This window comes from Bos grunniens, chromosome 20 (assembly GCF_055505025.1).
Source record: "Bos grunniens cultivar Pamir isolate PY7600 chromosome 20, Bosgru_T2T1.0, whole genome shotgun sequence".
Classification (NCBI taxonomy): Eukaryota; Metazoa; Chordata; class Mammalia; order Artiodactyla; family Bovidae; genus Bos; species Bos grunniens.
In genome coordinates this window covers 126,759-150,136 of record NC_141184.1, presented here as the reverse complement: position 1 = coordinate 150,136, position 23,378 = coordinate 126,759, and the positions used below count along the sequence as shown (strand labels likewise).

Here is a 23,378-nt window from a genome sequence, read left to right as displayed (position 1 = left end):
GGGCACCAGCCCTGGGCACACTGCTTAGCTCTCTCGGGAGCTCCACTGGGCCCTGCCCTCTAGGCCTGCGTGGCCCCTCTGGGCCTGTGTCCCCCTGCTCAGCAGGGCAGGAAGGTGCTAATAAGGCCAAGGTGAGCAAGGCGGCCTGGGCACCATGGTGCCCCCTCCCCACCCCTCTACTCAGGAAGGGGAGGCCAGGGCCCCACCACCTCCCTCCCTCTGAGGGAGCGGCCCTACCTGAACGTCCTGCCCGCCACAGCTGCCCTCACGGGCCCTCTCACCCACCCTCAGCCCTGCCCCCTCCGTGCAGAAGTGTCTCCTTAACCTCCTTCCTAGAAAGCGAGGCCAGGCCAGTCGGGCAGGGGCCGCCTCCCCTGGGTCCGCGCTCCCCAGGTCGGGGGCTGCCTTCAGGGGCTCTGGGCTCCTGGGTCCAGAAGGTCCTGTTTTTCTACCATGCACTCACTTGTAAGAACGTGGAAACCTGTCCCACACAGTCCTTTGGGTCAGAAACCCCCAGGCACCCCGCACCCCATGGGGCCGTGGGGGCCAAGACCAGACAAAACCACACAAGAGCAGAAGCTCCACCTCGGCTGCTTCTTTCTCTTGACTGAGCTGTAATTCATGTAACATAAAGCCGCTTTCAAGTGAAAGCGTGCTGGCATTTAGGACATGCACAGAGCTGTCGACCTCCACCAAGCTCCAAAACATCTCTTCACCCCCAAGTAACACTCCTGCCAAGCGGCTTCTCTCATCTCTCAGGCCCCAGCGGCCACAGCCGGTGTCTGTCTTTCTGGATTTGCTCGTTCAAACATTTCTGTAAATGGAGTCAGACTTCTCACACCCGGCATCCTTCACTGACCATCACACAGTCAAGCTTCTTCCATCAGGCAGCCTGTGCGGAGTGTCACTACTTCTCAGGGCTGAGTCATGTTCCATGGCCCTGCGATTCTATGTTTAACTTTTTGAGGAGTTGCCAGACTGTCTTCCACACCAGCCATACTTCACAGCCTCACCAACACTTGCTATTGTCCTTTTTAAAATAACATTCCCATCTGTGTGATGGTGTAACAGTGTGATCACTCACCTAGAGCCAGACACCCTGGAGTGTGAAGACAAGTGGGCCTTGGGAAGCATCACCATGAGCAAAGCTAATGGAGGTGATGGAATTCCAGCTTAGCTATTTCAAATCCTAAAAGATGATGCTGTTAAAGTGCTGCACTCAAAATGCCAGCAACTTTGGAAAACTCAGCGGTGGCCACAGGACTGGAAAAGGTCAGTTTCATTCCAGTTCCAAAGAAGGGCAAAGCCAAAGAATGTCCAAACTACCTGCACAATTGCGCTGATTTCACACGCCACCAAGGTCATGCTCAAAATCCTCCAAGCCAGGCCTCAACAGTATGTGAACCGAGAACTTTCAAGTGTACAAGCTGGGTTTAGAAAAGGCAGAGGAACCAGAGATCAAATTGCCAACATCTGCTGGATCATAGAAGAGGCAAGAGAGTTCCAGAAAAACATCTACTTCTGTTTCATGGACTACGCTAAAGCCTTTGATTGTATGGATCACAACACACTGTGGGAAATTCTTTGAGAGATGGGAATATCAGACCATCTTATCTGCCTCCTAAGAAATCTGTATGCGGGTCAAGAAGCAACAGTTAGGACCGGACATGGAACAACAGATTGGTTCCAAATTGGGAAAGGAGTATGTCAAGGCTGTATGTTGTCACCCTGCTTATTTAACTTACATGCAGAGTACATCATGCTTAATGCTGGGCTGGATAAAGCACAAGCTGGAATCAAGATTGCCAGGAGAGAGATCAATAACCTCAGATAGGCAGATGACACCACCCTTACGGCAGAAAGTGAAGAGAAACTGAAGAGCCTTTTGATGAAAGTGAAAGAGGGGACTGAAAGAGCTGACTTAAAACTCAACATTCAGAAAACTAAGATCATGGCATCTGGTCCCATCACTTCATGGCAAATAGATGGGGGAACAATAGAAACAGTGGCTGACTATTTTTTTCGGCTCCAAAATCACTGCATATTAAAAAGCAGAGACATTACTTTGCCAACAAAGGTCCGTCTAGTCAAGGCTATGGTTTCTCCAGTAGTCACGTATGGATGTGAGAGTCGGATCATAAAGAAAACTGAGCACCAAAGAACAACTGTACTTGAACTGTGGTGTTGGAGAAGATTTAAGAGTCCCTTGGACTGCAAGGAGATCAAATCAGTCAATCCTAAAGGAAATCAGTCCTGAATATTCATTGGAAGGACTGAGGCTGAAGCTGAAACTCCAATACTTTGGCCACCTGATGGGAAGAACTAACTCATTTGAAAAGACCCTGATGCTGGGAAAGATTGAAGGCGGGAGGAGAAGGGGATGACAGAGGATGAGATGGTTGGATGGCGTCACCGACTCAATGGGCCTGAGTTTGAACAAGCTCTGGGAGTTGGTGATGGACAGAGAGGCCTGGCGTGCAGCAGTCCATGGGGTCACAAAGAGTTGGACACGACTGAGTGACTGAACTAACTTAATGAATGAATGGCCAACAATGTTGGGCATCTTCTCATGTGCTTGTTGGCCATCTCTGTATGTCTTTGGAGAAATGTCTACTTGAGCCTTTTGCCCATTTTTAAATTGGGTTGTTTGCTCTTGAGTTGTAGGAAATCTTTATATATTCGGGATACTAGATCCTTAACAGATACACACATTTTCTCCCATTCTCTGGTTATCTTGTCACTTTCTTCAGTTTCTTTTCTTATTTCTTCCTTAATGAGGTGCCTACACCAACGTTGGTCATCTGCTAACAAAATGCAGAGCCAGGAAATGTGGGGAGACGGAGCAGCCTCGTGTAGACTGGACTTGCCACCCAGAGGGGAGCCCCGCCCAGAAGTGAGAGAACTCAAAGCCTCCCCAGAAAGCAGAGCAGTGCCGAGGGCAGGTACAGGGGCCAGAGGAGGGCAGAGACCTCAATGGGGCAGACCTGTGGGGAGCAGGCCCCCAGCCACACCTGGGATGGACTGAGCAGTGACTGTCCCCACCCCTACCCCGCGGGGCACCGGGGGACACTCCTGACTGAAGGTACGGGTGTTGGGAAGGCCCTACTCCTTCCAGCTTTCTCAAACCAAGCGCCCGGCTGCCCCTCAAAGCCAGCCCAACATGCCTCCCCAGGCTTTGGTTCCAGGGGCCAGGGCAGAGACCCTCGCCCCCACCAGGTGGGTGAGGGGGCCACTGGAGGGACAAGGCCCTCTGAGCTGACCTCGGGTTTGGGCCCAGAGCCACGGTGGGAAGCCCCAGTTCTGCAGGGTGGAGACTCGGGAGGAGGTGAGGGGCCCAGAAACCTAAAACACCCGGGACAAGTCCAACAGGAGACACCCTGACACCTAAACAGCGCCGAGCAAAGAGACACAAACAATGGAAATTCAGCCAGTGAGGCTGGGTACTGTTCAGATGGTGTTACCCCCAAACTGACCTGTGGACTCGACGGGGCCTCGACGGAAATCCCAACAGGACTTTTTGCAGAAACGACAAGCAGTCTAGACTTTACGTGGACGTGCAGGGGATCGTCAGTCAGAGGGCAGGGTTGGAGGACTCACCTGACTGACCATAATCCTCTCGGAGTTAAGTGTTTCATTTCGGTTTGGTTTCAGACAAAGATGGAAAAAGATGAATGGAACAGAAGAGAGGGTCCAGAAACAGAGCCACATGCTTTCGGTCAATTCACTTGACAAAGACGCTAACGGATTCAACAGGAAAAGAAACTCTTTTCAACAAATGGTGCTAATCAACTGGACAGCCAAGAAAACAAGCAAACATCAACCCTTACCTCACACAGTACCAGAAATTAGATCAAAACAGACTGTAGGCCTAAATCTAAAATGTACCATAAAACTTTACAAGAAAATATGTTAGAAAATCTTGGAGACCCTGGAAGGAGTCCTGGGGACTCTCAGGGCACACACTAAAAATACTGTGAAAGAAAAAAATGATAAATTGATCTTTCTCAAAGAATTTAAAATGACTTTTGAAAGTCACCATCAAGAAAATTAAAAGGGGAGCCATAGATTGATTGGCTAAAAATATTCACAAGAGCCTATATCCAGAATAGTAAAGAAGTTTCATAATTCAACAAGAAGACAAAAAGCCCAATAAGAAGACAGACGAACTCTTTACCAGAGGAGCTCTGTGGACAGCAGGTAAGCACAGGAAAGGCCACGAGCACCGTTCCTCACTGGAGAAATGCAATGCAAAGCCACGGTGAGCCTCCACCACGGCCCGTCGGGGAGCTGAGACCAGGACGGACACCCAGGTGCTCTGAGGAGGCAGACGAGCCCCGCGCCCCGCCACCAGCAGCGTGGACAGCGAAGCTGCTCAGAAAACCGTCTGTCTGGCGGATTCTCAGAAAGCTGAGCCCTTCTCGACTGCACACGGACCCACAATCCCACCCAAGAGAAATGAAGGCACACACCTGAAGACTCAAACATAAGCGTTCACAGCAGCTTTGCCAGTGACACCCCAACCTGGGACCCCCCGACTGTCACCTGAGATGAGTAACCACACGTGGCTCACCCGCACGATGGCACACAAGTCGCGCAGGAAGCTACTTCATCACCACAGGGGACTGAAGACCCCACTCGGAGAAGGTCCCCTTTGTGGAAAGTCCCAGGAAGTGCAGACCAGCCTGCAGGACGGGGGTGCAGGCAAGGTGCCTGTGAGGCCGCAGGAGGAGGGGCAGGCACAAGGAGCCTCAGAGCCGCTAACCTCAGTTTCAGGAGGGCCTTCTCAAGCTGCTCGTGTCCCCACATGGATCAGACCGTGTGCAGCGAGTGCTCTCAGCCCAGGGCACTCTGGTCACAGCCAGTCATACGAAGACAGAAGTGGAGATGAGGGGGAGCCCCGCAGCTCACACAGCTCTGAGCTCAGAGCGCAAGGTGCTGCCCCCAGAGCACGGGACCACCACTACCACAGTCACCCCCCACGGCGGCGGGGGAAGGGGCCGGTCACCCCTCGTGGCCAGGGGCGGGGACACGGTCACCCCCCACGGTGGGGGGCGGGGACACGGTCACCCCCCACGGTGGGGGGCGGGGACACGGTCACCCCCCACGGTGGGGGGCGGGGACACGGTCACCCCCCACGGTGGGGGGTGGAAGGGGCCGGTCACCCCTCGTGGCAAGGGGCGGGGACACGGTCACCCCCCACGGCGGGGGGGAAGGGGCCGGTCACCCCTCGTGATGGGGGCAGGGACACGGTCACCCCTTACGGCGGGGGTGGGGGTCTGGTCACCCCTCGCGGCAAGGGGCGGGGACACGGTCACCCCCGACAGGGAGGGCGGGGGGGGGGCGGCCGGTCACCCCTCACGGCGGGGGGTGGGGGGTGGGGACCCTGCAGCCCGCCCTGCTTGCTCTGGTGTGGGCCCACCCTGGGCCTCGGGGGAGCACGTTGTTACCCGGGCTTCTAGCAGGTTCCACCTTGCAGTCCATTGGCAGGCTCCAGACTTTCTTTGCCCACCCACAGCCCACAGCCTTGGCGAGGGGGCAGGACTGCAGCTGGCACGTGGGACTCACACTCACTCCCAGGAGAGCCCAAGGGCTTTGGCCCAGGCACCAGGTACACACCCCAGCAGCCTCCCCAGCCTTTGCAACCCACAGACGCTGGTGCCCAGACAGGCCGGCAGGGCCATGTCCACAGGCACAGCTGAGTGCGTGTGTTCAGGTGTCCTTCACTGTCCCTGAAACCACAGATCTAAACACCTAATACCATGACAAACCGGTGAGGAGAACTCTTCTCATCCAACAGAAATCCTGGGAGCAACCAGCAGCCACAGGGCAGAAGAAACAGACTCAGAACACACACCTTTCACCAGGAAAGACTCCAAGGGCTCAGAACTTCTAAATGCATATTCAAGATCTTCTAGGAAAATTCTCCTAAACTTGACACAGGGAAGACCTTTCTAAATGTGACATAAAATTAGCCACAGAGGAAAAGATTAATAAACTCAACTACATGAAAATTAAGTGCTTTTTGCATGGCAAAGAATACCACAAGTAAAATAAAAACTGACAGAAAGTATGTGAAACACGTTCAGGAACCTGTATCCCCAGTGTACAAAAAGCCCTCACAAATCACAAAGCACAAAAACATAAACAATCCGATAGAAAAGTGAGCGAAAGCTGTCAACACAGACAGTCACAGAAAAGGAGACAGCGTGTCTGCCAGGCTCGAGTCTGAGAAAAGCACCCACATTCCCCAAAGCCCAAGGAGCACCGTGCACCCGGCGGGACTCGGTTCTAGTGCCGGCCAGTACGGTGACACCTGTGAGGTCACAAACGCCACACTCCTGGCCTGAGCGACGCCACTTGTAGGAACACGCGTGCCTGTTGGGTCTGGCCTTGATTCACCTGCTTGCAAGCTGATAGCTTGCTGCTGGCTACTGATCCTGGCTGAGGCACCAGCTCCCCCAGCTCAGCAGGAAACTCACTGCTCACAGCACAGCGGGGCACACCTCTCCGTCTGCATCACTGACCCACGCCCCCAAGTCCACGAGGGTGACACAGGCGCGGCCAAGCAGGGGCTGCAGAGCGGGCTCTGAGTCAAAGCCGAGGCGTCCACCACTCCCACCGTGAACATTCAACGAGCTTGCTCGGTCCACGAGGAAAGGCCAGCGCGTGGCCAGAGCCGCCGCCTCTGCAAAGACGGGTGAGAGCGCAACACAAGGCCCAAAGTCACAGCAGACACCAGTGAGATGGCCTGAGCAGGCGCTGGCAGAGGGCTGGGGCCAACACACCACGGTGCATCCTGAACTGCTGGACAAGGAACCCTCGAGGAACAACGTCACAGGCACACTGCCAGGTGTGCAAACACGGCCAGCCCCTCGTGCACAGAGGCAGGGAGCTGCCCCGATAAACACTGTTTTGGCTGGTTTGTGCGTTACTGCTCTCAGACCCCAGGTGTGGACATGGCCCCTGGGTCCTGGTGGACACACCCCTGCCCCCGGATCCCAGGGCACACAGCTGTGTCTCCAGGTCCTTTCTTTCCCTATCTAAGGAGACAAGTGTTCTCACCAGAGCAGAGGAGCTGAGGACGTTGCCCCACCTCTCCCTGGGTATACAACTCTGCTGTCCCCCCGCCTCCCGCAGACTAGGCTGCACACTTGCCCCCAGCCCCATCCCAAGGTCACAGAAGCCACACAGCTGACTTAGGTGACAGCCACTTTCCAAAGTCCAGCCTCACCAGTCTTGCAGCCCGTCCTTGGGGCTGGAGGGGCCCCCATTCCTGTCAACCTCTCACGGGTCCTACAGCCCCCAGGGGCCGGAGGGTGGCCTGGGTCACAGAAACCCAATGCCCACACAGACATGACTGCAGGGTGCCCTCATGGTGGCCCCGAGCTGCACTGGGCAGCCATAGACGGGGCTGGTGGGGTTGCGCCTGGGGTACCCCTCAACTCAGCCTCCTGGAGGCTTGGAGGATGAGCCCCAGTCTCCTTTCACTTGGGGTTAAGCCCTGGGGCACTGGGGTGTATCCAGCCGGAAACAGTCTCACCCCGGAAGGGGGGTACCCCTTGGCCGGACCTAAGCTGCAATCAGGGCTGGGAAGGCAGCCCAGGGTCCTGCCCCCAAGCCCGGCAGCCAAGACCCCAATGTCCTGAGGGTGCCTGGCCCTCAGGAAGGCCTGACAGAACCCTTGCCTCACTCGCTTTCTTCCTAAAATTCACTTTTTCCAATGAAAGCACAAGGCCTCCCCTCCGTCAGTAGGCATCAGCAAAGACATGATACTTTACTGTTTCTGAACGGGCTTCCTGCGTTTTCTCCCGGCGTACAGGCACTCCCCCGGTGGGATCATCGTCTCGGGCCCTAAAAGAGAGGGAGCATCAAGTCGGTCATGTGAACGGAGCCGGTGTCCACACATTGCCCCAAACCCCAAGGCAGCGGGCGGGGCGTGCCCCCTCACAATGAGGCACGCGAGGGCATGATGCCCCGGGTGTGAACCATGGCCCCCAGGCCCAGGCCCTGAACGTGGGAGCTGGCTCCTGCCACGCCCCTTCTCCACACACAGCCCCTGGGCCCCCAGGGTGGCCCGAGCACCCGGTCCTGTCACCGCACTCCTGAGACAACAGCCCTGGCTGGGAGAGCTCCCGGTAGGTAGACCCCCTGAAGCGACTGGAAACAGGAGTCGCTGGTCCAGCAGGACACCAGGCCGCGGGCACAGAGGGCTGAGTGCTGGGTCGGGGCTCCGGGCAGGCGCCCCTCTCCTGCTCCCTGTGGCCCGTCTGTCCCTCCCAGCAGCCTACCTCCCCCAAAGCCTGCACTTCTGGGCACACGGGCTTCCTCTTTTCTACGTAAAATCTCTCTCGATGCCACCACACTGGGCATCCGCTTTGGCCGCTAACTCAGAGCTGCACTGAGCCTGCTGACCACGCCTGGTGGCCACCACCTGCAGTGTGGATGCGATCACTGGCTGAGGGAGCAGCCCTGTGACCATTGCCTGAGGCTGGGCAGCCTGCCCATCACCTCAGGACACACGTCAGAACCTCGGTTTCCCGTGCAGTGGGGCTGAGCCTCACGGACGCCCTGCAGACCAGCCCTCTGCATCAGGCTCCGGGCCAGCAGACACGGAGAGGAGGCCAGCGGCCCTGCCCGGCCTCAAGTGTCCAACCTGGAAGAGGAAGCAGATTCAAACTCACAATTTCCACCCTTTCCTCCACGTTCAGCAAGTGACGTGAAAATGCCGGAAACGTCATGAATCCACTCTAAGCATAAGAAACACACTTTGACTACTGGCAAAAGTAGGTAAAGGAAATGGATCAAAAAGGATACACCGATCCAAAGTCCAGCTGGAGTAGCTGTGTGAGTAGCTGAGTGAGTGTCAGACAAAGCTGACTTCAGACAAAGGAGAGTCACCAGCACAGAAAGGGATGCCGCACATGAACGGCCGTCTTTCTCGATGACGGGCCGTCTTTCTCAATGACGGGCCGTCTTTCTCGATGACGGGCCGTCTTTCTCAATGACAGTACACCACCCAGAGCTTCAAAATGCATGAAGCGAAAACTAAAAAAACCCGAGAAGATAATTCATCAGTGACTTCAACATTCCTTTCTCACTAATCGATCGTGGTTCAGTCACTAAGTCGTGCCCGACTCTGCGACCCCATGGACTGCAGCACGCCAGGCCTCCCTGTCCATCACCAACTCCCAGAGTTTACTCAAACTCCTGTCCATTGAGTTGGTGATGCCATCCAGCCATCTCATCCTCTGTAGGGCCCTTCTCCTGCCTTCAATCTTCTCAGTAATCAAGATAGCAAATAAACAGAAAATCACAAAAGTTGTGGAATACCCACACCACAGACATAGACTAACAGAAGTGTATACAGACCATGCCACCCGACAGCAGCAGAGTCCACGCTCTGTAGTTGGGACACTCAAGACAGACCATATTCTGAAATATAAAGCAATCCGTAACAGACTTATAAGAATAAAAATCATACAAAGTATATTCTCTAACAATAATGGAATTAAACTAGAAACATATATGGAAAATTCCAAAGTATCTGGTAATAAAATAACCACCGGTCAAAGAGAAAGTCTCAAAGAAATTTAGAAGTATTTTGAATTGAATGAAAATACTTGACGGATGTGAGTTTGAGTGAACTCCAGGAGTTGGTGATGGACAGGGAGGCCTGGCGTGCTGCGATTCATGGGGTTGCAAAGAGTCGGACACGACTGAGCGACTGAACTGAACTGAACTGAACAACACATCAGACTTTATGGGGCACAGCTGAGCAGTACTTTGATGGACAGTGGTAACATTAAATGTTTATAGTAGGAAAAAATTAAATGTTCCAGGTAAGTAACCTAAGCTTCCACTTTAAGTGACTACAAGAAAACCAATCCAAATCAAGCAGAAAGGTGGAAATAATAAAGAGGAAATATCAATAAAACTTATGTTTCTTCTGTTTGTTTATTTTATTTTGTTTTGTTTTGTTTTCCCTGGAGGCATGTGGGATCTTAGCTTGCCAATCACAGATCAAACCTGCACTCCCTGCATTGGAAAGCAATGTCCTACCCACTGGATTGCCAGAGAAGTCCCTCAGTGAAACTTAAAACAGAAAAACAGAGAAAAATAAACGAAGCCAAGAGCTGATTCTTTGAAAAGACCAACAAAATTGATAAACCTCTTGCCAGCCTGATCAAAAAATAGAGAAGAGACAAATTACCAATATCATGAATGAAAGAAGGTGAAACAGAGGAGGACCCTATGGTCCTTGGCCCCTACCAATTCCTCTGCCTGTCTTTTGTCTGCAGAAAACTTTAGTCAAAGAATAAATTTAATCAGAGAAGTGAGAAATGCAGAAACGAAGGACAACAGACTAAATAATAATGCAGTCATTAAGCACAGTCAAGGACCTTCAGCTCTTTCTCAAAGGCTATATATAATATTCTGAGCCATATCCTGTGACCTGTCTTATAGACACTAAAATACCAGATGGAGAATTTAAACTACATGATGACCAGACTGTACCCAGGAATTGGCCTCAAAGAAATGGTAACAAACTGACCCTGGAGCTGAAAATTAACTGTACCTAAAACAACCAAGATGATGTTGGTCAGACCACCGATGACCAATTTGAAGATGACCGTCAGAGCTGACTGTGCTGTTTCTGCTGTTTCTGCATGTAGAACCTCCCGCCCAACTTCTGTCTGTAAAACCTCTTGCCCTGTTGGTTGCCAGTAGCAGGGTGGGAGTCAGCCTTTGGACAGACGTCTGCCATCCTCTCTCCGTCCCAGCTGCCAGCATCTGAAATAAAGCAAACTTTCCACCAACCTGGCCTGTTTACTGGCTTTTGGGCAGCGAGTAGCCAGACCCCACATACCTCTTGGTAACAGATTTTGCAGCAAGCAGCCCACCTCACTCTTTTGGTAACAAAGGGACATCACTACAGATACCACAACCATCAGAAGGAAAGCAAGGGAACACGGCCATGAACTCAGCTGTGTGCCCTGCAAGTTCATGTGTTAAAGCCCTGGTCCCGCATCTGAATGTCCTGGAGATGGGCCTTCACGGAGGCTATTAGGGTTAAACAGGGTCTTCCAGGTGGAACCCTGCCCTGCCAGAACTGTTGGCCTCACAAGAAGAGGGAAAGAGAGGACAACACTCTTCACTGCGTGTGAGCTAAGAAGCCCCTTTCCACCAGAAGTCAGGTCAGCAGGCACCTTGATCTTGGACTTCACAGCCACTGGAACTGTGAGAAATAAATCTTCACTATTCACAGGTGTTGTTTACGCCACGGAGTCTGTGTGTTTTGTTATGGTAGTCCAAGGAGACTAAGGGGGTTCCCTGGTGGCTCAGATGGTAAAGAATCTGCCTGCAATGCAGCAGACCCAATTCAATCCCTGGGTTGGGAAGATCCCCTGGAGAAGGGAATGGCAACCCACTCTTGCCTGGAGAATCCCATGGACAGAGGAGCCTGGCGGGCTACAGTCCATGGGGTTGCACAGAGTCAGACATGACTGAGCAATTAACACTTTCACTGAGGAGACTAAGACAAATACTCTCCCCACAGATTCAACAGTTTAGATGAAATGGACCAGTTTCCTGAACAACATAAACTAACAAACTCACTCAAGAAAAATAACCTGCTTAGCCTGTCTCTACTCCTATGACAAACAAAAGCAAAAGCCCAGGTGGAGTCACTGGTGAATTCTACCAATTTAAGGAAGAAACCATACAATTCTCTGCAAAAAACTAAAAATCAAATTTAAAACTGGCAACTAATTTATTTAAGTTTGGCATTCCTGATACTAAAACCAAAGATGTTTTGGGTAAACTACAGACAAAAATCATCCCTCATGAACACAGGCACAAAAATCTTCAATTAAATGTTAGCAAACAGGACCAGAAATATATAAAGAGCACAACATATCACAAGTGAGGTTTGCTCAAGGAATTCAAGAAATTGAGTATAATTCACTTTATTTATGAACAAAAGAAAAATATATATGGTCACCTCCACACATATTGGAGAAGGAAATGGCAACCCACTCCAGTGTTCTTGCCTGGAGAATCCCAGGGACGGGGGAGCCTGGTGGGCTGCCGTCTATGGGGTCGCACAGAGTCGGACACGACTGAAATGACTTAGCAGCATATATAAAATGCTTAGTGACATATATAAAATGTTTAGCAACATATATAAAATGCATTAGGCCAAATCCATGTAAAATAATTTTTAAAACTCTCATTAAACTAGGAATAGAAGGAACTTTATTAACCTGATAAAGTGCTAGTCACTCATGTGTGTCCAACTCTTTGTGACCCCATGAACTGTAACTCACCAGGCTCCTCTGTCCATGGAATTCTCCAGGCAAGAAGACTGGAGTGGATTGCCATTCCCTTCTCCAGGAGATCTTCCCAACCCAGGAATCGTAACCAGGTCTCCTGCATTGTAGATGGATTCTTTACCATCTGAGCCATCAGAGAAGCCCAACCTGATAAAAGGCATCTTCGAAAAGGTGCACAGCTGGCATCACACCTAAGAGTGAAAGGCAGAGCGCGTCCCCGGAGACCATGAATGAGACAGACGCCCGCTGCCATCACTCCCTGTGATGTTCACAGACAACACGACGGCACACACGGAAAATGACAAAACGTGGCTGCAACAAATCTCTTATAATAACTGAGTTCAGCGAGGTCACAGAGAAGAAGGACAATATAGAAAAGTCAACTGTGCTTCCATACACTAGCAACAAACAACTGAATACAGATAGTCAAAAAAAACCATACCATTTACAATAGCATCAAAATAAAAATTAAATATTTAGATATTTCAAGAGGCTTAATATGTGTAACTGGGGCCCTAAAGAATAGGAGGGCAAAGGAGGTGACAGAAGTAAGTAATAATAGCAGAAATTTGTCCAAACAATGAAAACTACGAACCTACAGATTCAAGAAGTCAATGTATCCCAAGCGTAAGAAAGAGGAAAAAACTATACAAGGCACATCAAAATCAAACCACACATAACCAGCAATAAAGGGGACAATCTTAGAAGCTGCCAGAGACCACAGTGTTGGGCACAAAGAAACACAGGTAAGTGTGACCACAGACGCCTCCTGAGAAACACGGATGCGGAGGACGCAGTGAGCCGCATCCTTAAAGCACTGAAGGAAGAGGCATGAAAGTAAAATTCCTAACACTGAAAATCACTGCGAAAAATTAAGGCTAAATAAAGACTTTTTCAGACATGAAAAAGCTGAAGGATTCGTTGCCAGCTGACCCACACTATAAGAAATGTGAAAGAGTGTCTTCAGGCCAAAGGAAAATGATACCAGATGGAAACGTGGATCCACAAGCGAACAGAAAGCACAGGAAGTGGTAACTGCACGGGCAAAAATGCGGGACCCTTCTTACCGTTTAAATATCTTTAAAAGATAATTGACTGTTTAAACAACGACAACAGTGTGTTGTGCGGTTTACGACCTACGCAGATGAACAAGGCAGCTACAGCACAGAGGCCAGGAGAGGGACGTGGCGGCGCCCTGGCAGTGGCGGGACGCGGGGGACGGTCCCCAGGGACCCCGTGTGCCAGGCACCTGCCTGCTCCACGGGCCAGGCCCTCCTGGCACCTCTCCTCCGCAGTGAACGCCGTGGGACACCGGCCACCACCAGGGGCTTCTGGCTTCCACCACCTGCATGCTCCTGCTTACCCGTGTCGGGAGCCGGGAAACGGGGCGACCACCCCCACTCTTCTGGAGCCTGAGCCCCCACACCCAAGCAAGCCTTCTGGGCGCCTCCCTCAGTCCTGAGTACCCTTTTGAGCTCTCTTTTCACTGTTGCTGATACTTCTTTCGATTAACTAAAGTCTCTGAATTTTAAAAAATTAAGTAAAAAAAACATAAAAGGCTAATTTTTAAAGTCTACACATTTTAGAGATACATATATGCTAACACCTGTGAAAGAATGACATGTCAGTGATTGTTTCTACGTAATCTGGGGAGTAGGGTGGGGTTTATGCTGCTTGATGAATAAATTGGGCTCGTTATAAAACCCTCTCCACATTTGTAGAAGGTCTGAAAACTTTCATAATAAAAGGGTTTTAAAGGCTTTGAAGAGAGATGTGGCGTAAGAATAAACATGTGTGGTCTATGGATTTTCAACAATGAGGCCCTTCGATGGGGAAGAAGGGCCCCCTCACCAAAAGATTCTGGACAACTGGACATGCACACACCGAAGGGCGGGGGACCCACCTACCACCGACAAAAATCAACCAGTTAGTTAAAGACCTGAGGGTACGAGCTAAAACTGTAAAACTCTTGAGGGAAACATAATGCTATGTTTCGTTCAGCCTTAAATTTGGCAATGGATTCTTAGATATGTCACCAAAAGCATGAGGAAGAAAAGAAAAATGAGATAAACTGAACTTCATCAAGATTTAAAACGTGGACTTCAAAGGACACTATCAAGAAAGTGAAGGGACACTCACACAGAGAATATTAAATACAAATCACATATCTGATAAAGTCTAGTGTCCAGGCTATAAAAAGAACTCTTAAAACTCGACGACAAAAAGACAAACAACCTAATTAAAAATGAGCAAAGGACCTGAACAGATACACACATGGTCAACAGGTACATAAAAAGACGCTCAACATCATGAGTCACTAGGGAAACGAGAATCAAACCCACAATGAGGCACCGCTCCACGCCCACGACGGCGGCCATAGTGTTTAAAAAGGAAAACGACAAATGTTGGTGAGGGTGTAGGGAAAAGGGGTCCCAAGTGCCTTGCTGGTGGGGATGGAAAACGGCACAGCTCCTGTAGAAAGCGTTTGAGAATTTCCTCCAAAAGTGCAACACAGAGTCACTATACGACCCAGCAATTCCACTCCTATCCCAAGAGAGCTGAAAACATGCACTCAAACAAAATCCGGCTCACAATACTCAGAGCATCATTATTCACAACAGCCAAAAAGCAGAAACAACCCAAATGCCCATCAGTTGATGAACAGATAAAGAAAACGTGGTCCATCCACACCGTGGACTACCACTCAGCCGTAAGAAGGAGTGAAGCCCTGATGTCCCTACAACACGATGGAGCTTGGAAACATGATGCCACGGGACGGAAGGCAGGCCCCGAAGGATACACATTGATTCCATGTAGAGGAAACGTCCAGAAAGTAGATGAATGCCAGGGGCCGGAGGCAAAAAGAAGGGGGAGTAACTGCTTGAAGGGTATGGCATTTCCATTTGGGATGAAGAAAATGTTTTGGAATTAGAGGTGGGAGTTGCACAGCTTTGGCAATATACTCAATAAATACTACGGTACTGTAAATTCTTTAATGGTCAATTTTATGTAATTGAATATTACCATACTAAAAACAAAGAATACAAATTTCTATATAAATAGAAATAAAGTGTCTGGAGTGGCCAGGAAAACAGGGAGTGGCAGAAAAGGACCAAGCAGTGGCAGTGCTGGTGGGGTGTTCCTGGCAGGGGCAGGGTGGGCTGGGCTGGGGTGTTCCTGGCAGTGCTAGGGTGGTTTCTGGCCAGGGGGGCAGCTGCAGGGCTTGGGGGGCAACAGCTGGCTTTGAAGCTGCAGGGTGATGAGTCTGAGGAAACGAGAGCTCTGGAGACAGGCTGGGGCGGGTGAGTGGGGCCTGGTGGCCGCAGGCTGGAGCAGGGACGGGTGGGCAGATGCTTGGGAAGGGTCCAGCCTTTTCAGCTCACCCGGAGCCACAGCTACCAGGCCTGCCCTTCTCTGGGAAGCCAGGTCAGAGCCTCGGGGGCTGGAACCCAGAGGGCGAGGCCATGCCATCTGAATTGCAAGGCCTCTCAATGCCGGCAGGAGAGGACTGAGCCGCACCCAGACCGGGCCCAGCCTCAGGGGACACTGGCCAGGGGCACTCCCCCGCACCCGAGAGGGGCCGGGCACTCAGAGGCCCGCTGAGCCCTGTCAGGACCCGCAGTGGCGGGGGGCTAACCAGCACTGGCCCCAGGAGACCCCTCCCCAGCACCACTATTCCCTAAATGAGCCCAAGGCTTGGGTCAGGGGTGGCGCGGGGCTGGGGTGACAGGGAAGATGAGCTGGGGGATATCGAGGGGGTGCTGCTGACCCCTCAATCCCCTCTGTACAAACCCCCTCCAGCAGCAGGACTTGAGATGGATCCAGGCTCCCCGGTGTAGCCCTCCCCCAGCGTGCACACAGCCAGCCCACAAAGCCCCAGGATGGTAAGGCCCTAAAAATGCAAGTTATGGCAAAAAGCATCAGAACAAACAAGCACACGCCAGGCACCCCGTCAAGGGTGGGAGAGGAACCCCGGGATGCCGCTGTTCCCTGGAAGAGCCTCGTCGGGCCCTAGGAATCCTCACTGCGGGCTCCATTTTCCTGACCACTTGCACACTCTCCTCAAACAGATGCAGCCCTGGCGGGCCTGAACCATCCTCCCCAGAAACACACCACCGGGCAGTGCGGGGCCAGCCTCCCGGAGCTCTGACCCGACTGCTGCTCGGAGTAATCTGGGCTTTCCTAAGACCCTTTCATGGTAAAAATAATAGTTGTCCACTTCACAAAACACACATAAGCAAAAAACAAAAATAAAAGGGCCTCCCACACCACAGAGCGGTGCCCACAGCTCCCGCCCAGTGTGTGCGTGCCTGTCCACATGGCCGCCCCACTCTGGGGCCAAATCAAGAGGTGGACAATGCCCAAGGTCCAAGTTCAAGCTCTGCCCAGGACCACCCCGAAGCCCTCACCGGCACACAGACCACAGGCGTGGTCTGCTGGCCCCGGCAGCTGGAGCTGGCACAGACTGCCCCACCCCGGGGGGCAGAAGGCCGCTCACCTGCCCACGAGTGGGTCCCGAGACCACCGGGACGGGGCTTGGACCCAGGAGGCTGCAGAAGTCAGGCTGGAGGCCCTGATGGCGGACGCTGGGCGGAGACCCGCCAGGCTCAGGAGCCCGCCTCCGCCAGAGGCCCCTGGAGACAGCCCGGGTGGGCCGGGCTGCTGACCAGGCCGGGAGAGGTCCAGTCGCGACTGTCGAGTACCCGGAGCGAGAGGGCAAGTGCCCAGGGTGCGCTCTCACGCCTCCCCTCTGCGCCTGGCCCCTTGAGGGTCAGAGCCTGCGGCCAGTCACACAGAGGCCCCACGTGAGTCACCGGGCGGCCACAGCTGGAGACCTGCTGGACGCTTCCAAGGGGGCAGCCTCTGGCCCCAGCCCCTCAGACCAACCAGGAGACAGACAGAGGAGCCCCAGAGCTAACCTCCCAAGGCCTCTGGCCTCTGACCTCTGACTGGTCACCTGCCCTGTGGGCAGCCCAGTGCCTTTCACAAAGTGCCCACAAGCTGGGGATTTTCCACCACTCAAAATAAGACTTTAGGGAGAAAAATTTTCTTGGTGCCACTAACTGAAGCCCAGCGAATTCCTGGAACACATGCCTTCAGCCTTCTCGAGTGTGAGAACCAAGGCTGGCGCTCCCTGCCGGGAAGGAGGGGGCTGAGCTGCACACCCCTAGCTCTGGGGCCCCCCACCCTCACCAGCTGCCATGGGGAGGGCTCAGGGGTTCGGTTCCAAGTCTCCCTCCAACCCCTAGCATCTGCCCGAAACATTTCCGAGGGAAACTGGCCCAATTCTCCCACAGCCGGGGGAGGGGGCTGTCTGACGCTCCCAGGTCGGGAAACTGACTGACCACAAGCAGTGGAAGTGCACTGGCGTCCCTCGAAAGTTCTTGTTTTATTTTTAGGTGAGGAGCTGCCGGTTGGACCCCCGGGCCTGGAGACGTGAGGATGGGGTGAGTGGAGGGGGACCCTTGGCGGGATGGCTCTGCGCGCGGGTCTCCACCGCGGAGCCGGAGTGGCGGAGCGCGCCCGGGGCACTTACCCGGCCGGCGGGGCGCGGAGGCTAGGGCGCGCCGGCGCGAGGCGTCCGCCGGGACCGGGAGCTGTGTTGGCACGGCTGCCGGCGCTCGCATCTCAGGGACCAGGCGGCGGCTGCGGCCGCGAAAGGACAGCTCCACCCCGGCACGCGAGCCGCCCCGCCCCGAGACGACCGAGCCCCGGCGGCGGTAGGGGGCGCGCGCGTGCACCCCGCGCGGTCCTGGTCCCCGGGTCGGCTCGTGCATCCCCGTCCGGGGGGTTCTGCCCTGCGCCCCTCTCTCCCCGTGGTCTCCGAGTCCGAGTGAGCCACGGTGGGCTCGTGCCCTGCGTCTGTCGCGTCCTCGTGGAACACTCAACTCTCTGTCGCCTCCAGGCTGCGCTGTGCCCCTCGGGGCCCGCATGCTCCCCGCTGGAGCCCCGGACTCTATTCCTCGCCTCCAGTCGGGGGCCCCTTCCGCCCGGCCAGCTGAGGCAGGTGCGCACCTAACCGCGGTGCGGAGGTGCAGGGTCCGAACTCCCCTAGCCGCTGGGTCCATCCGGATCAGAATGTGTAATGTGAGCGTAGCATGTCCTGCTCTACCTGCTTCGGTGGGGTTATTGCTAAAACCAAAGGGTCTTACAGTTTAAGATATTAATATAGTACTTTTAACCTTGCACCTTCCAGGAGGAAGTCTTGATCCAGACTTTTCTGGTTCACAGGAGCTAAGGCCTCCAGCCGACCCTTCCCATCTTTCTGGCGCTCCTTCCCTCTCTTCCACCCTGACCCTACTACCCTCCCTCCATCTTGGTGGACATGTCCGGACTTTGGAAGGCCCGCTTTCCCTCACTGGGTTGGAGCTGCATATCTGGCCCAGTGCCTCCCAGACATCCATGAGCCTCACCTCACACCCTGGGCTCTCCACAAAGTCTGAAGGGTCCCCGGAGACCTCGGCCCAGGGGACTCCTTGTGTTGCCGCGGCAATCCAGACCCTCCCTAGTCCCCAGGGAACCTCGCATTATCTTCATGCAAGCCCACAGCCAGCCCTGATCCCACCCCCACCCAGAGCCCCGGTCCCATCCTGACCTCACAGACCACAGGCCTCAGGACCTTGGCACTTGGCACTTGGTCCTGCTCCCGGATATCTCTTCTGCAGATACTGGCAGGACTGGCACTCAAAGATCATCCACCCCAGATCAAACCCTGCTGTCCATCTCCTCTGCCTTTCACAGGGCTTATTCTTGCCTAAAATCACACAGATGTTTCTTGCTCCAGTGTCTAATAGGCAAACTCACCAGGGCTATTCACTTCTACCTGAGGAAAAGCAGAGTCCCCACTCCAGAACAGGGACTCAAAGTGCCAGCTTTTATTATTATTATTTTACATTACCTTTTGACATGGAGCAACATGCAGCTATGTGGCTGTATTTTTTAAGTAGTTAAAATCAGCTGCTGTATCTTGATCCAATTTTTGTAAAGTGCATTATGCACGGAAAAACTCTGGGTGCATAACTCAGATTACAGGTGAACTTTCATTTCTTTTTCCTTATTAAAAGTTCCACAATTTCTGATTATTTTGCAGAAGCACGGAGTACTTTTGAACTACTTTCATTGTTTTTCCTTTTTGTTAGAAAGAAAGAGTAAACGCAGGTAAGACGTTGGGAGGGTACATCTTGGATGGCAGGGTAACAGGGTCCCCTCTGTGAAGGCCACCCTGTAGGGGCCCTCAGAGTGGGACGAAGGGTAGAGACCCCTGGGTGGGTGCCCGAAGGACACGGAGCTTTGTTTACAGAGACCTGCATCCACTGCGTCCTCTCGAGCTTGCTCCCCGGGCATCGTTCCTACCCACCCACCAGCCCTCTGGGGAGCCCACCTGAGTGAGACACCTCAGTGCTTCTTGCAGCCTCTTCCCAGGGCCGCCCCGCGCCTAGTGCAGGAGAAGCCAGTGTCCACACCCTGCCCCCGCCCCCCGCCACTCCAGCCACCCCGTCGGCTGTGCCTGCCCCAGAGCCCACGGCCTCTGCAGACCTGGGGGCCGTCACTGGGACTGGACACAAACAGGGCACCCCTTCCCAGGCCGGTGCCCCCTCTGAAGTCCCAGGGACTCAGGGTGACCCCCTTTGTGAGAGTCCCTGGGTGCCATTCCCACCATGACGAGGGTGATTCCAGGCCTCCCGGGCAGTGTTCTCAGGAGGTCAGCGGGACACAGTCCACACAGATTGGGCAGACACACGACAGTTTGTGGGTGCCCTGTTTTATTCACCATCATGTGGAGAAGGAAATGGCAACCCTCTCTAGTGTTCTTGCCTGGAGATTCCCATGTACAGGGGAGCCTGGTGGGATGCAGTCCGTGGGGTCGCAGAGAGTCGGATGCAACTGAGCGACTGAGCAGCGTGACCACCCTGCCCTCTGCCCCCCACACTGTGTCCCTCTGGGGCTGCGACTCCGGCGGGGTTCTCTTCAGAACCTCCCCTCCCTCCGCACTCAGGAATCCCAACTGCAAATAGGCTCCAGGTAGCTGAGTCTTCCCCCTCTCTCCGCCCTCCTCGCCCCGGCAACGAAGGTCCAACCAGCCGGGGACAAATTCCTATTGCCTGGATCATTTGTCCTTCTAGGGTGGGAGGGCAGCCACTACCTGGCTTGGAAAAGAGACCACCCCCCAGGTGCCTTCGCTGCTCACTGGGTGTCCGCGTCCACGCCCCAGACTTGCCATCCTGGGAGGTGGGTGACAGGATGACTACACAAGCCTGAGTGCCATCCCCGCTGTGCCCGCCTGCCCTCCCCCAGGGGTTCACCGGCCTGCTACAACCGCCCCCCCACCCCGCCCCCAGACAGCCAAGGCCTCCTCAGGGGCGGACAGGGGTGTGCGGTCACTCTGCAGGTGCCCAGCACAGGAGCCAGGCCACACGGGCCCGGAGGACAGCGTGTTGCCCAAGCAGCCCTCGTTCAGGGCTGGGCTTTCTCTGTCCCCCTGCTCGGGGGGGCCCGGAGTGCCGCAGTGTCCCCTCCCTGCCTGAAGGCCATCCCTGAGTGTGCCTCGCTAAGTGTGCGTCGCTGAGCGTGCCTCCCTGAGTGTGCCTGAGTGTCCCTGCGTGTGCCTCCCTGAGTGTGTCTCATGTGTGTCCCTGAGTGTGTCCAGTGTCCGGTGCATGGCCAAGCAGGGCTTCCCACTCCAGGGCACAGAACGGACGAGGGACTGTGCCCTCTGGCCTAGCAGGGGGTCAGGATCCCCAGGAGCCCTGCTTGTGAAGAGGGTGCGGCCAAGACCCCAGGCTCTGCCCTCCTCTCCTCTTGCTCCAGGGGCCTCGCAGGCGCTGCTCCTTCTGACTGGAATGCTGTCCTGCATTTCCTTCAGCTTCTGGCAGAGGCCACCCCTGCCTCCCTCACTCCCGACCTTTGGGTTTTTTGTTGAGGGGTTGGTGGGGGTGTATTTTCACCTATTAACTTCATCCCTAACCTGCTACAACCTCACAGCGCAGAACCAGCCACTGTGGGGGCAGAAGGGAGGGGGAGGGGAGGGGGAGGGGAGGGGAGGAGGGAGGGGAGGGAGGGAAGGAGGGGGAGGGGGGAGGGGAGGGGAGGGGAGGGGAGGACGGGCAGCTCGCTACAGCTACTTCCTTTCTTGCACAACCCGCTCCCTATGAACGATGACTCACTTGGTTTTCTTTGAACCTGCCTTGTCCCCCACATCCTTTGGTGTCCAAGAAGCGAGCCTTCCGCAGCTCTGTGAGTCAGGCTGCCTCAGCCCCCGCCCCGCCCCGGGGCCCCCCTCCAGGCTCTGTCCACCAGGGACCGGGCCCCTTCTCCATCTGGGCTGCGGAGCATCCTGCAGGAGCTTCCCAGTTCGAGGATCGTGGGGGACCTTCTCAGAAACTGTCCTGTTGGACTGAGGGCGGCTCCCCAGAGTTCCCTGCTCCTGTCTGCGCCCCTGCTCCCCTGCGGTCTTGAACGCACCTTAGATCTGGAAAAGGCTCTCTTCTGTTCTGAATTTCTATTCCCCACAGTTTGCTCTGTTCCCTAGCTTTTTCCCATCCAGATGTTCTACTTCCATTCTGTATCATTTCTTTTTTTTTTCTATTAGAAACTATTTTATTGAAGGATAGTTGATTTACAATGTTGTTATTTTCTGCAGTACAGCAAAGCAATTCAGTTATACACATATATATATGCATTCCTTTCTATATTATTTTCCATTATGATTTATCACAGGCTACTGAATATACTTCCCTGTGCCGTATACAGCAGCATCTCATTGTTTCTCCATTCTGTACATACTAGCTTAAATCTGCTTACCCCAAACTTTTACTCCACCTGTCTCCCTATCCCCCTTCCCCTCGGCAACCACAAGTCTGTTCTTTATGCCTGTGAATCTCTTTCTATAGAAACTTAATTTCTTGTTGGTAAGAAGAGGAATACTGTCTTATTAGCAGCATTTTATAATTTAATTTTACATTCTTGTAAAATTTCATAATAATATTTAGTCTAATTTTTTTTTCTACTTTACAATATTGTATTGGTTTTGCCATACATCAACATGAATCTGCCACGGGTGTACACGTGCTCCCCATCCTGAACCCCCCTCCCACCTCCCTCCCCGTACCATCCCTCTGGGTCATCCCAGTGCACCAGCCTCAAGCATCCTGTATCCTGCATCAAACCTGGACTAGTGATTCGTTTCATATATGATATTATACATGTTTCAATGCCATTCTCCCAAAACATTCCCCCCTCTCCCTCTCCCACAGAGTCCAAAAGACTGTTCTATACATCTGTGCCTCTTTTGCTGTCTCGCATACAGAGTTATCGTTACCATCTTTCTAAATTCCATATATATGCGTTAGTACACTGTATTGGTGTTTTTTGTTCTTTGAGTAGAAGTGGTTCTTTTCTAATGGACGCGATGTCTTCGGCCGTCTCCGAGACTGTGGACGTCAGGAGTTCTGAGCTGTTCCTCAGGTCCTTGCTCTGCCCTCTTACAGGTGCCGAGTGAACCGTGCGGCGCTTCTCACAGAGGGAGGCACTGCTCCAGGTGGACAGAGCGCTGGGCCTGTCGGGCAGTGCATACCTGTGGGCACTATCTCAGATGGTGGCTCCTGCTCAAGGGTGGAGGGGCTCCCTGTTCAGGGAAGCCTCAGCCCCCACCAGCCCCTGCCCTCCTGAGCCTCCCCAGGCTCTTAGGACCCTGACTGTCAGCTTTTCCCTGGAATTTGCCCTTCCTAGATTCTGGGGGCAGACGTCTACCTCTCTGTTTCTGCGCATTGTTGGAAGAAAATTTCAGTGAGACCTCATTGCTAGAAACTAGTCTGAACCTATATGAACCAGGTGAGGGCCCAGCACAGCCGGCCTGGAGTGGGGCCTGGTGGGAAGAGTGGCTGGGTCCAACGGGCCCCCTGTGCACCCACCTCTGCATGAATAGAGCAGGGCCAGGGCATCCTTCCGCCAAACCCCAGTCTAAGCACCACTTACCACATGACCTTGGCCAAATTATGGGTCCTCTCTGAGCCTTCACTTTCTCATCTATAAAACAGGTAAATATAG

The 23,378-nt window shown here is 53.6% G+C and overlaps 1 protein-coding gene across 4 annotated transcripts in view; it reads right to left on the bottom strand.

Moving 5' to 3' along the window:
* The window catches only part of AHRR (aryl hydrocarbon receptor repressor), an 87,173-nt gene extending 69,180 nt beyond the window's left edge, over window positions 1–17,993 (bottom strand). For 3 of the 4 annotated variants that reach the window (XM_086362335.1, XM_086362337.1, XM_086362338.1), the window contains exons 1-2: window positions 17,869–17,993; window positions 7,779–7,851 (exon numbers count right to left, since the gene is read on the bottom strand). In XM_086362335.1, the coding sequence (XP_086218461.1) occupies window positions 7,779–7,851; window positions 17,869–17,959 (164 nt within the window). In that variant the 5' untranslated portion in view covers window positions 17,960–17,993. Of the gene's footprint in view, window positions 1–7,778; window positions 7,852–16,830; window positions 17,204–17,868 lie in introns of those variants that run through there. The other variant, XM_086362336.1, reaches the window with a different exon arrangement.
* Window positions 17,994–23,378: the final 5,385 nt, after the last annotated feature.